The sequence below is a fragment of the Anopheles ziemanni genome, chromosome 3 (assembly GCF_943734765.1).
Source record: "Anopheles ziemanni chromosome 3, idAnoZiCoDA_A2_x.2, whole genome shotgun sequence".
In the NCBI taxonomy this organism is placed as follows: domain Eukaryota; kingdom Metazoa; phylum Arthropoda; class Insecta; order Diptera; family Culicidae; genus Anopheles; species Anopheles ziemanni.
This window is the reverse complement of record NC_080706.1, coordinates 50,164,105-50,176,378: the sequence shown is the minus strand read 5'-3', so window position 1 is coordinate 50,176,378 and position 12,274 is coordinate 50,164,105. Positions and strand designations below refer to the sequence as shown.

At 43.0% G+C, this 12,274-nt stretch overlaps 1 protein-coding gene across 1 annotated transcript; it reads right to left on the bottom strand.

Moving 5' to 3' along the window:
• Nucleotides 1-3,535: 3,535 nt before the first annotated feature.
• LOC131289184 (facilitated trehalose transporter Tret1) lies at nt 3,536-11,906 on the bottom strand. The gene is made up of 6 exons (XM_058318393.1): nt 11,824-11,906; nt 7,384-7,516; nt 7,111-7,242; nt 4,951-5,136; nt 4,637-4,881; nt 3,536-4,560 (listed from the first exon to the last, which is right to left on the bottom strand). Exons 2-6 carry the CDS (start codon nt 7,487-7,489, stop codon nt 3,787-3,789), a joined length of 1,443 nt encoding a protein of 480 aa, XP_058174376.1. The 5' UTR covers nt 7,490-7,516; nt 11,824-11,906; the 3' UTR covers nt 3,536-3,786.
• Between the last annotated feature and the right edge of the window lie 368 nt (nt 11,907-12,274).

Below are 12,274 nucleotides of genomic sequence, written 5' to 3'. Positions count from 1 at the left end.
TAAATCAGTACATGCTTTTTAAAGCATCTTTTTTGCAGCTTTTTTGCACATTTTCTCGATTTGGCAAATTCGCTTCTTTTGCACTTCGTTGACTGTTACGGACATACATATGGAAATTAGTTCATAGGAAGTAATGTTCACAATTTAAGTCATTTGGTAGACGACGTGTAAAACGCTTTGGCATATTGTCTAATTTTAGTGCATATCCTTTCGAAAGTAAATTGTATCAGATTAAAAAAATTATTCGATCTGGATATAAACCGTTGGCACAAATAGCTAAACGCATCAACGAAATCTATGAATTCGGTGAACAAAAATTCCCTACACAATCTTCAAATCCACAATTGAAACAGCCAATTGTGAAAAAAAGTAATATCGCTAGCAATTCAACTGATATTAATATCGCCAAATATGTATGCGTCGAGTTTGAGGATTATTGTTTGAAAAATGATAGCAAAAATAAGTGGTTCTTAACTAAAGAAAATGAAATAGTAGAAATGAAATATGGTTTAGAGTCCAATGATACTATTTCGAATCACGGAATACCAGTGTCAACGATCAGAGGTTATTTTTCGAAAAACCAATAAGATCCTCCTATTTAAACATTTATGTTTCATCTTTGACACAAAATTCGCAAATTCGCAAAATTCGCAAAATGCTCGAAATTCGTCTTGATTTCATTTAAACATTTACAAATTTTAATTCCGCAAGCATAGAACTGTTCAACGACCTTTTTAAACGGAGAGTCGTGATTGGTCGCCCCGAACCGGTCAAAACCGGTTCTCCGAAACCGATTTATGACCTTGAAGAACCGTTTCGTAGAACCGGTTATGAACCAGTTATTTCGACCGGTTCGGGCCGACCAATCACAGGCCTCCGTTTAATGTGTCCGTTGAACAGTTCTAAAATGATTGCGGAATTTAAATTTACAAAATGTTTAATTAAATCAAGACGAATTTCGAGCATAGTCTTTATCACAGGATATTGGTAGATACAAGTTTACGACATCGGCATGCTTTACAAGTTTTCTGACCGGCAATAGAAGAGAAAATAAAAGTGTATTTCGTTGATTTACAAGTTGGAATATACTTTGAAAAGATAATTTCAGTGTCGAAATGTACAATATCAATTTAACAAATTATATGTATTTAGAGCCCATGTAACATTTTAAGTTTTATCATGGTTCTAACGATGTTGTTCATGCTCATCATTAAGTCTCATCTTAAGAGTAAAATATCTTAAAGGCTGTGATAAAACCTTCATAAACCCGTTTTAAGTGTAAGAGGGCCCACTCTACAGAACGTTGTCAAAACCATCCCTTAAAACCTTTTCTAGACCAAAAATCACTGATTGGTTTTAAGAGAAGGTTTTAAGAAGGATTTAACAGCGAATTGACAGACTCTTCAAATCTGCTAAGATTTTAGATTTAATGAGCGGTTTTATAGCTATCCTCAAAAGGTTTTAAGGATGTCAAAATTATTAAAACTATTTTGCCTGCTGAGAAACCTCTATAAAACCAATTGGACTTGGTACACCCATGTTAAAACATTGATAAAACTTGTTAAAGTCTAATAGGTCTTGAAAATGTTACTTGGGAGTAGACGGTAAAAACGTGTGTTCCAAAAATTTAATTCCTTACGCAAAGTGTTGTTAATGAAAGGACTTACTGCTACTAGAAATTAAAACATTTTACCAGCTTTCAGTTATAATTACTTCACAGCATCGGTTATATTCAGTTTTCTGTACCACCTGAAGAATCGGTTTGCGTAATAACAATTAATGTTGTATATTGTCACAAAACAAATGCAGTGGTATTTTTCCTGCATAAAAGATAAAAAAGCAATTAAAGGTACTTCCCTAGTTCTGGAGTATATCAATCAAGCCATTGGAAGTGAAGAAAAATGATGATATTATACTTACCATCGGTCTCATCATACCTCAGCACTTTTGAGCTTAAAAACGTGACATATGATAATTCCATTCTGCACGTAATTTAAAACACAATGGCGTAAGCTCGAAGTAAATTAATCATCGCTGCTTGGTCACGCTGGTGACTGTCTCTCGTTTATCACCGGCTAAATCCAATTCCACCGAATGAAACACAAGAAGTTATGACCGTTATTTACGCTACTTGATGATTCTTTCATGTAACCAGCACACGAAACGTGATGAATAGGCTATATCGCACACTTATATTACAGCAGTATGATCGCTCAAATGACTACTACATACTGTGGCCAACTGCCATATTGTATACAGGTAGCGGGTTGGACACGTTTTACATATTCTTGTTTCCTCATTAAACATTTATTATTCTTATCTATAGTAAAATTCGCAAAGCGCTCAGTGTACGCAACTGCGATCGATTTGCATTGTGATTTTGTATGTCTGCTTCAAAAATAACATCCGGTGCGCTGGTCCATCTCCGGTGGGAACCGATCTACGGTCAGGGGAAGGAGTGCGTGTGTGTTTTGCTTTAGTTACCTGACATCATACCGCTCCACCAAGCATCCCAATTTAACCAACGACACCCGAATATGGAAGCGCAAGATCCGACTAAAGCGTTCACCATTCGCTAAAATGTTAGCGTTTCGGGTCCTCTAGGGACAGTTATTATTTTATTTTCTGCATTCTCTTATTCCTCTGATATGGCACCGCGAACGAAATGTTATTTTAAACACTACTCGAAACCTGTACGTTGAACGGAAATTTGACAAATATGAATTTTTTGTTTTTACGGAACAATGTTTCAACACAATCTTGAGGTGTTAACGGTTATTCTATGTGAAGGTATTAGCACGTAAGAGAGGAAAATGTTCATCGGAGGTATTTTCGGGGAAAGATTCGCCTAGGAATTCCAGTACCTTGGTTGGTAGGAAAATCTTCGAAAAATATTGTACCAGTTGTTTTGCCTGATATGATAGGAATATAGTGAGATTGTAAATTTTAAAAGTAGGAACTTGTTAGGCTTCCCCTCCCAAGTTACAAGTGATTTCTGCCAGAAAAGATTGTGTGTACAAGGAACATCTAACGATGGTTCGTTTTGAACTCCAAATTGATAAACATTCATTGACTAATGCATAGCTGCATTGGTTAGCAATTCTTGTGGTGCTAGGCCTAAACCATCACTCGGTAGCTCAGTCGGTTGCTTATAAACACGCTCTATAGCGTACTTCTCTTATGGGTTTGCACGCACTTTCTCGTTCGATCGCAACAAATTTAACGCAATCTAACCTAACACTTTTAAAACGTATCAACATATGCTCAGTTTTAATTACCAATCTCATCTTGGACCGTCCTCTAAGTGGCAAACAGTAAAATGCAAGCCTCGTTCATGTGCACAACCCTCGTGTGTTCCTCTCAAATTGCACTACGTTTTGCTAAACTTCGTTCCTTGACGCACGGCGAGGTTTAAACCCGTGACTAATGGCAATGCTTCGCCTTCTTTTTTGCTAAATTGCTTGACACTGAAAGCGGCCGGCACAAAGGAACAACAAACTAATAAAACTCCTATACTACCCACGTAACGTTAACGAACCGAGAATATCTTCAGACTTTTTAGCACTAAACCGTTACTTTATATATAGTGGGCCCGGGCAGCTACATATAGTAACATATTTACAACACGTTAAAATAAGCCAATTAAAACAAAGACGACCTAAACAAAAGTAAAAATCAACCACTGGCTAGAAAAAAAACAGGGAGCTTTTACGAGATAAAAACTGAGACGCACTAGTGGGTGGTTGCTGGCTTTGTCGAACTGCTATCGCGAATAGTCTTCCGCTTCTACTTCTTGCCAGCGAGAATGGCCTGTATTTGCGCGTTGGTCTTGCCCTTCGTTTCCGGCACCTTGAAGAACACGTACACCGTACAGACGATCATCCACGCGCCGAAGAACCAGAACGTCCAGTCCGAACCGAGCACCTCCTGCATCGTACCGAAGCTCTTCGTCACCAGGAACACCAGCGTCCAGTTGAACATTACAGCCAGCGCGGAAGCGAGTCCCTTGATGTCCGGGGCACACAGCTCACCCATCATCATCCACGGAATCGGACCGAAGCCAAGCGAGAAGCTGACGATAAACAGTACGACGGAAGCGAGCGGCATCCAGCCGAGGTTCGACACGTCCACCTTATCGTTCTGCAGCTTAAAGTAGACGCCGAGTGCGATCAAGCAGGAGCCCATGATGACGCAGCTTTGCAGCAGCAGTATCCGACGGCCGGCCTTATCGATCAGCACGGAGGAGGCGAACGTCATGACCACTTGCACAACACCGACCACAATCGAGCATACGGCCGGGTCCATGGTACTTCCGGCCGACTGGAAGATCGGAGCCGTGTAGAAGATCACCGCGTTAATGCCGGAGAACTGCTGGAAGAACATCAGCAGCAGCGAAATGAAGAGAGCCGACCGGTTGGTGGCGTTGGTGAAAAGGTCCGACACCTTCGCCTCGCCCGACGCTGCGTCGAGATCGGACTGGATGGTTTGGAGCGCCGACTGGGTGTCGGCATTTGGGCCCCAGAACCATTTCAGTGCCACACCAGCGTCGATACGGCGTCCCTAGAGAGAAACAAAAAAGACGAGGTTAACTCCCGTTCCAGATTGCACCTACTTTCGCCTTCGGGGTCCAGCATACCTTTTTCACCAAAAAGACCGGGCTCTCGGGCACGATAAACATCGCTACGATCAGCAGGACCGGGAAAATGGCGCACAGGATGCTCAACGTCACCCAATGCGTGTACGAACCGACGGCGTACACGAACAGAATGCCCACGGTCAGATGCAGTTGGAAGAATGCTCCCAGGGCGCCACGGATTGACGTTTCTGCCACTTCCGACACGAACATTGGTGCCACGACACACGACGCGCCCGTTGCAATACCTAGAGAAATAAGAAATAGCAATGAATGTGTGGGGGAAGCTGAAGACGAGCACATATTTCCGTACTCACCAATAATTAACCGACCGGCGTACAGCATTCCAGCGCCGTTTGCGAAGATAATCAAAGTCCAGCTAATGAGGTACGGTAGCGCCAGAGCCATCGTCGTGTACTTGCGGCCGATTTTCTCCGCCAAATAGCCCGCTGGCAGGGCACCGAGGAAGGCCCCGATAGCCAGGATCGCACCAACCCAGGAGCCTGAAAAGCAAAACATGGTGAATAAATATTTCAGAACACGTTTGATAAGCTTGATCTGAATATAAGAACCCCTGTAAAATCTAATGGCTGAACAATTTGAATTGATCTTCCCATATGCATCGCATAAACTTCAAGCAAACAAAACTCATACGTGATTAATGGACTACCGCAGATAGCCCGAGCATGGCCTTTCATAAATAGCAAAATAAAATCACCCAACACAGCGTCTTCTATCTTAATTACCTTTTCAAGAGCATCCCACTCCACCTGAAAGTCGACAGCTTATATGCCACCAGACTAATAAAGTAATAATAATAATATTTGCACATCCAATCGACTCGCTCCTCCTCTTTCACTCCTCGCCTTACGATCGATTACACAATCGATCCAGGCACTTGTGCTTACATTATCGACATCAGAGTGTATTGAGGAATGAGCGTAATTTGCGATGCATTAAAAATGCATCAGCCAGTTATTGCTTCCAGCACGCACCAGCTCCAGACGGTGTGTAGGGATGCGTTCCACGCCTGTACCGTTTGTGGTGAATGAGTGTTTAATTTATACTAAACGTACCTCGTTGTGACATTCCCGCTTCCCTCTGCGGAAGGTACATCCCCTACGGGGGGAATACTGAGTGGGGGGAAAACAAGTTTCTCTTCGATGCTCAAAAGTTCCGTACGAACCGGTTACAGCACGAGACATGGAAAGCACTCGAGATGCATTTCAGGGGAACTTCATGGAGGTGATTTTTGTCGAGCAACGAATTATGTAAAGTTTTTGGGAATGTTGTGCATGTGATTTAAAATAATCCACAACAACAATCAAATAGGTTCATTTTCTTTTTTAAGCCGGTTATAAAATTAACTAAAACATTATTCCTTTTAACATTGGTAAAAGTTGGTTGGTTTTCTTTACTCTTAGAAATGTAAGTCTGTTCATTTGTACGATACATAATTAACCTTGGGCAGAGGCGGATTAAGCATTCTAGGGGCCCCAAGCAGCTATAAGTTGGAGGCCCCAAAAACATGCAATACTTTCAGCACTCAATTCTATATTCCAAAATTTATAAAATTTCACCAATTAGAGAACTAATTTATTTTTATTTTTTTAATTAATTTCTTTTTGCGATTTAAAATTGACAATTTTGAAATGTTTCAAAAAGAAAAGGCACGAATGTTAATCAAATTTACTTTATTTGAAAATGTGCAGCACATTACTTTTGCTAATCCAGGTCCTTAAGCTATTGTGAGCATTTTCCTCTTCTTTAATCAAATTTCTACACTGATCTCTTTCATTTTCGTCTGTACATCATTCTCATATTTTAACCTAAAAAATACGGCACCTGTTTTGGATCAAAATACAATTCAGATAAGCTGCATCATTCTGACATTTTCATATTTTTTATTTATTTTCATTCAATAGTAAATTCATAACCTCATTACGCATTTGATAAACAATCAACTTTGTTGTAAAATGATAAACCTAATTTCAATATTAAATTAAAAAAAATGCGCCAAAATCCCGGGGCCCCAAGCAACTGCTTAGTTTGCTTACTCTATGATCCGCCTCTGACCTTGGGTCACATAAATACATAAGAATAACACTCGATCCTAACTTCTTTGAAGGCGCCGACAAGTGGCTGAGGTTGCATTTATCAGTGCTCCGGAGGTAAATACAATCAATCTTCATGATCGCATTCAGCAGGAAAGCCGCACTACTACTCGAGTGTCGAAACAGCCACGGTTGTCAAGTGGCCAATAGATAGCCATTGTTGTAGCAACGAAAACTTCACCACGACTACCTCCGTGGGAGCCTTTTTTACGACCCAATCGATGGCGCGAAAACGTCATCCATCGGTCGTTAGCGATAAGGGCGAGCTTCCGATAAGGCCGCAATCAGTGTCTTCATAGGTGGTTCAGGATTAAGTCAGTGAGGGTTACGAGTACCTACCTGGTACTCGTGGTGGTAGCCTACCTTCGTCCTGCGTCAGTTGAAATCCGTCGCGTTCCTGAACGACCGTGCTGGTCTGGTTTTCCGGGACGAGCTGAGCCAGCACCGGGGAGGTCCATGCCAGCGCCGTACCGCCACTTACGGCCGCCATGCAAACTGCGAAGAAGACGACGAAGAGCACGCGTCGTTAATCTATATGCTTATTACCTCATTCACACAATTGAGAGGCTGCGCGCGTTGTGCGTGGAAAACGATATTTCTGGACGGAAGATTGTCAACTTCAATTATGACACTTACTTCCGAGGGCGGCGATGAACTGGTTGCGCTTCGTCGTCGAACCTTGCCCCTCCGGGATTGGGTCGTAGAGCATGGGGTTTGTGGCCCCGGGTGCATTGTTGCTCATGTTGAAGGTTGCCGTTCAACTATAGTCCTGCAGGGAGGAGAAGAAGTGGTAGATTCGGTCAGTTGCATCGAATTTTCAAGGCGCCCGTCGTTGACTACGCTATGAGTGTCTTCTATTTTCAACTATTTCAACAAAGTCCCGCAGCGGGAGGCGGTCGGTGTGAAGTGAAAATTCAATATTTAACCACTCATTCTACACAAACACCGTTTCCGATATTCTCTACGCCTGGGCAAACGGTGCAAAAACGTGCTGCACGATGCACATTGGCACGTAAAGTGCAGTATTGACCGACTGGCCTATTAATTCACGGCACGGCACACACCCTGCCCACGGCTAAGGGTGTGGACCAAAGTGGCCTCTCCTGGGAGTCGGCGAAATGTAAATAAAAGCACCGTAAGTCCACCGTACGGAGAAGTACACACTGCCAACGCCGGAACGACGACTAAATGGTTAAGAATGCTTGAGTGGATGAGCCAACTATTACTTCCGGCAGTTAGGTTTCGGCCGTCTATTCGTCAATCGGTCAATTTCATCGTACGGAGAAGATTCAACGAACACATTAGATAGGGTTCTCGAAGCGAACGCTAATAAAAAGAAACAGCTCTAAGGAACCCCTTATCCGCTTTCAGGGATACTAAAACCCATTTCTTCAATTTCTAGTGCATAAAGTAATTTAAAATTATTTTTCTTATATATTTTATTATAATTTATATTATAATTAATGTGTTTCAACTAACGTTCAATATCGGGTCATAAGTCATAATGAGTCAGTTTGATACTAAAATGTTCAAGCCCCAAATGATAATTTTTCATCCTTTCTCCTTCTCTGTCAGATGATCCCTGACTGCATCCAATCATTCCTGATGGTCCTATCGAATATCATAACGAGAAAAACGAGACCTTCTCCCTCGGCTGTTAAAAATATCCCAAATCCGAGGGTGTGTCTAAGCAGAAGTCGCAATTTACCAGAAATTTTGGTCAAAACCCACTACGATACGTCGGCTACCGAATGAACGTTATTTGACCGGGGGAGTAGAAATTTGAAACTCGAATTCCTTAGATCCACCCCTGCCCCAGGTCCACCATGACCGCCTTGACGTAGGGTTCGGAAAAGCGAAGAAAATTGCTTCCTTCTCAACGACACGCCGACGCTAAAGACGCACCGTAACGTAAACCGATCGCGTTAACGGTTTGTCCTCCAAATAACCTCCGCCTGTGATGCCGTGTAGCACACAATTTTCACGTCCCGCGGAAAACTTGCTCCCTTAGCCGTACCCCCTCCTAGACCTGTTGGTGAGTGGATTTTCGTTTGTTTACATACGCACACAAATGCACCGCCGGTTTTCACAGGCAATAGGGAAAAACTTATATGGCGAACTCGTAAATATAGCAACAGGATTGCATTCGAATGAGGAAAAGGAAACAGAGAGAGAAAAAAGGGAAAGTAGGAAAGGGAGAGCGATAGGCAAGTAGTGATACGAAGTGCGCTGAATGTTTTGAATCGCTACTGCATCGAATGTCCATGTTGTTTTAATTTCTCATCCAGCTTACTAAGCAATGTTTGTTGCACTTATTACTAATTTTATAATGCACGTGTGTTCGAAAGATTAATAGACCTCAAAGGTCAACGCAGTAGCATCACGTAACGGTATGGCGCCACTGGGAAAGTAACGGGGATTTATATTAAAGGGCGAGACAAGTTTACAAAACTGATAACTGCCGCGTGAAAACATGATCTTTCAATCAGGAAGAGCTTATGGGAAGTGTATTAGTTATGTCAAATATTAGAAAAAGATCCTATACAATCTGTTCAATTTTCTAAACAACTGCCAACAACTTGTTGGTATTTGTTCGATAGCCAAACTATGACCTATCGAGATTTAAGTTAGCTTTATCTTCGGTTAGGGAATTCTTCGTGGGTTCATTTGCCATCATTTCAAGGACTTTATGAGACAACATGTTAGTATCTAGTTCAATAAAATTCACAAATATTCCAACCAAAGGCAACAACCAAGGCAACCATGAACATACTCGTCCAATCTCATGCTAGATGCGTCAAATCGAAGGGGCAAAGTCTCCGAGAAGGAACAGATCTTCAGATGCACTTCAGCGCCTCCACAAACATTTACATTACAAACCGATGCAATTCCTTCGAGAAACATGCATCGAGGCTACCAATTTGCTCGTCGAGAAACTGAGCCGTCAAAACATCGTCGCCGGCTTATCAGACGAGTCGTTGATATGGAAATATCAAATCACACCATATTAACCCGAAACGCACGTCAAATGCATTAGTAGCCAATTAGCTGTACGGACGAAATGGATGGTAAGAACCGGTAAAAACAGGTTAATCCTCAACCCTGTACAGTAGGAATGGGGGAAACTATCTCCGTCGAAGATCTCTATTCAACCGATCAGCTGCAATTGATTTAATGCCGGAATCTTATCGAATGCAACCGGCGGAAATGGTTTTTTTTTTGCGGCGGCAATCATGTGGGAAATGCGTGCACCGCACGCTCATCTCGATTAACCGAAATTTAACACTGGGGGTCTCTTTTTTTTCTTTCTTCTTGTTTGATAAGATAATTGAGCACATGGTAAGATCATGACGCCAAGATACGTGGTGTACGATATATCTCCAGAGTGGTGCGGGATCACTTTCAGAGTGCTATTGCATAATTCCCCTTTTTATTTTTTCCTTTTATCATTTACATGACCTTGAGTGTTACAACTTCTTGTGGAACATTCCGAAAATAAACCAAAGAATTGGAAATTTTCCCTTTGCAGATAGCGTGCCTTGTGATTCCCAAACCGTTTCAAGCCGGACAAATCTACGCGGGCTTCCGAGATACAACGTGCCCTCGGGGTGCCCTCTTGACACGGGTTACAATGTTATCGGGCCGTGCTCTTGATAAGACAACGCCGGGCCGATCAATTACTTGTATGCAGAAGATCCTGGCAGGGGGGTGTTGATTACTTAATTCCGTCAGTTTCCGCATCTTCATTGTACTCATTGTTTGTTCCCGCGTTTGGCTACTCCTCGGCCAAGGTCAACATTGGCTAGACCGTATGGAGGTTGGTATTATCTCAGTGCCCTTCTCTGCTTGGACAATTGGCTTATACACAGCGACATATCGACATAATAATCTGTTGTGGAAAAGCATGAAAATTTTCCCTTCGAACTTTTGATCTCATTCTTAAAACAAAACAAAATACGATCACTTTAAGCTGCCCGATATGCTCGGCAGATGTTTGCCAAAATGGGATGCGGATGGGCGTTATGGGCTCATCGTTAAACCGCCCCGCGATGTAGCGTCTTCGGCTTCGGTCTCGATCGACAAACAGAACCGGCTCGATCGTCGAACCGATCCGGGTCCTTGTGCCAATTGACGGGTTTCCCCGGCACACTGTTTGCATTAGCGTACTGTACGTAGCGATTGCTGGTGTGGTATGTGTATGGTGTGTGATGATATACAATTTTATTTGTAAGTAAAACGTGATAAAATTGACGATAGAGTGGCGGCTCCACAAACTTGTATTTCGTACGGCTCACATTGACTTCGGGGTCGGTTTCCCTTTTTTGTCATACACTCTCGTTCCCGTATGGCACTCTTTTTTGATGTGGCTCATCAGGTGCCTCCGTGTCACTTGCGTGTATTCTAATGGCGGGTTTATCATTTTTGGCTAGTTTCTTGTTTTTTTTTCGAATATCATGACATAAAGACCTTCATTTGTATCATGATAACAATTTTCATTATCTATTTGCTGGTACACCAGTGTTTGTCCCTGATGCCCACTGGGACGGAGGATGATGTGTATGCGTTCGGTACGGGTGCTGAATATACGACGAAAGTAAATAGTATACCAAAAAAATCGACCGCACGTTTCGCCATGTCGCGGCCACATGGGAAACGAGCGTTGCCACAAATTTCCATATCAAAAAAATAAATAAATATTCTGCTGGTATTGGTGGCTGTTTATCTGGTCGATCGTGGTCGATATTTTTATAATCGCCAGCTGTTGATCAATCGAACCACCACCAAAGTGGCTCTAGGTCACGTAAGGACAGTCGTAAGATCCTCGTGGCACTGTAACGGAAACCAGAAAACAAAGACAAAAATGCACTTCCTTGCAGAGTTCATGCCGGTAGAGGGCATGCACCGTTCGACGCTCGTTCCGAGCCATCCGAAGACACCACGTACAACCGCTTTTTGCATAATCCAAGCACCGCGAGGGCATTCACACCGGCATTCCTAATGGCACATTTGACATTTGCACTTGCCCCGGTTGGGGTGCATGCAAAGAGGAATCGGTTTTCGTACCGAATGTAGTACCTTTTACACGACGATTGGTAGTGGTCCGGAACAAATGGACGCCGATTTCACGCACGAAAGTTCACTTAACTATCACGGCAGAAAAAAACGAACAAGCAGATCAGTCGGATGTGACTGACCGACAAGGATTCCACTGCAACGGCCCACTGACAAACGGACACTTATAGACGACGACAACCGCTGAACCTCTGAACGGTTCGATCCGATCCGAGCGCGTGTTCAAGATGTACTAAATCGCGCGCGCGGGCCTCCACGGGACGCGTGTGGCCATTCGAAATGTTGTGTGTGTGTGTTTGCTTATGTACCGTGCGAGAGCAGGGCAGCCTGTGCATTCGCCTTTCGCTCTCTCAAGCGTGCGCCATCGCATCCTCTATCACCTCCAATACGATCGAGCCGTCCTCCCCCCAAAGGGCCACCAAGTAAACGAAGGATCGGCGAATGTTGTAGCCGA

Excerpts from the sequence above, each read along its gene's own strand:
- LOC131289184 (XM_058318393.1), bottom strand. The coding sequence starts at position 7,489 with ATGAGCAACAATGCACCCGGGGCCACAAACCCCATGCTCTACGACCCA. Across the intron at positions 5,137-7,110 it reads TCAACTGACGCAGGACGAAG|GCTCCTGGGTTGGTGCGATC; the intron begins GTAGGCTACCAC and ends TTTGCTTTTCAG. Across the intron at positions 4,561-4,636 it reads CGGTCTTTTTGGTGAAAAAG|GGACGCCGTATCGACGCTGG; the intron begins GTATGCTGGACC and ends GTTTCTCTCTAG.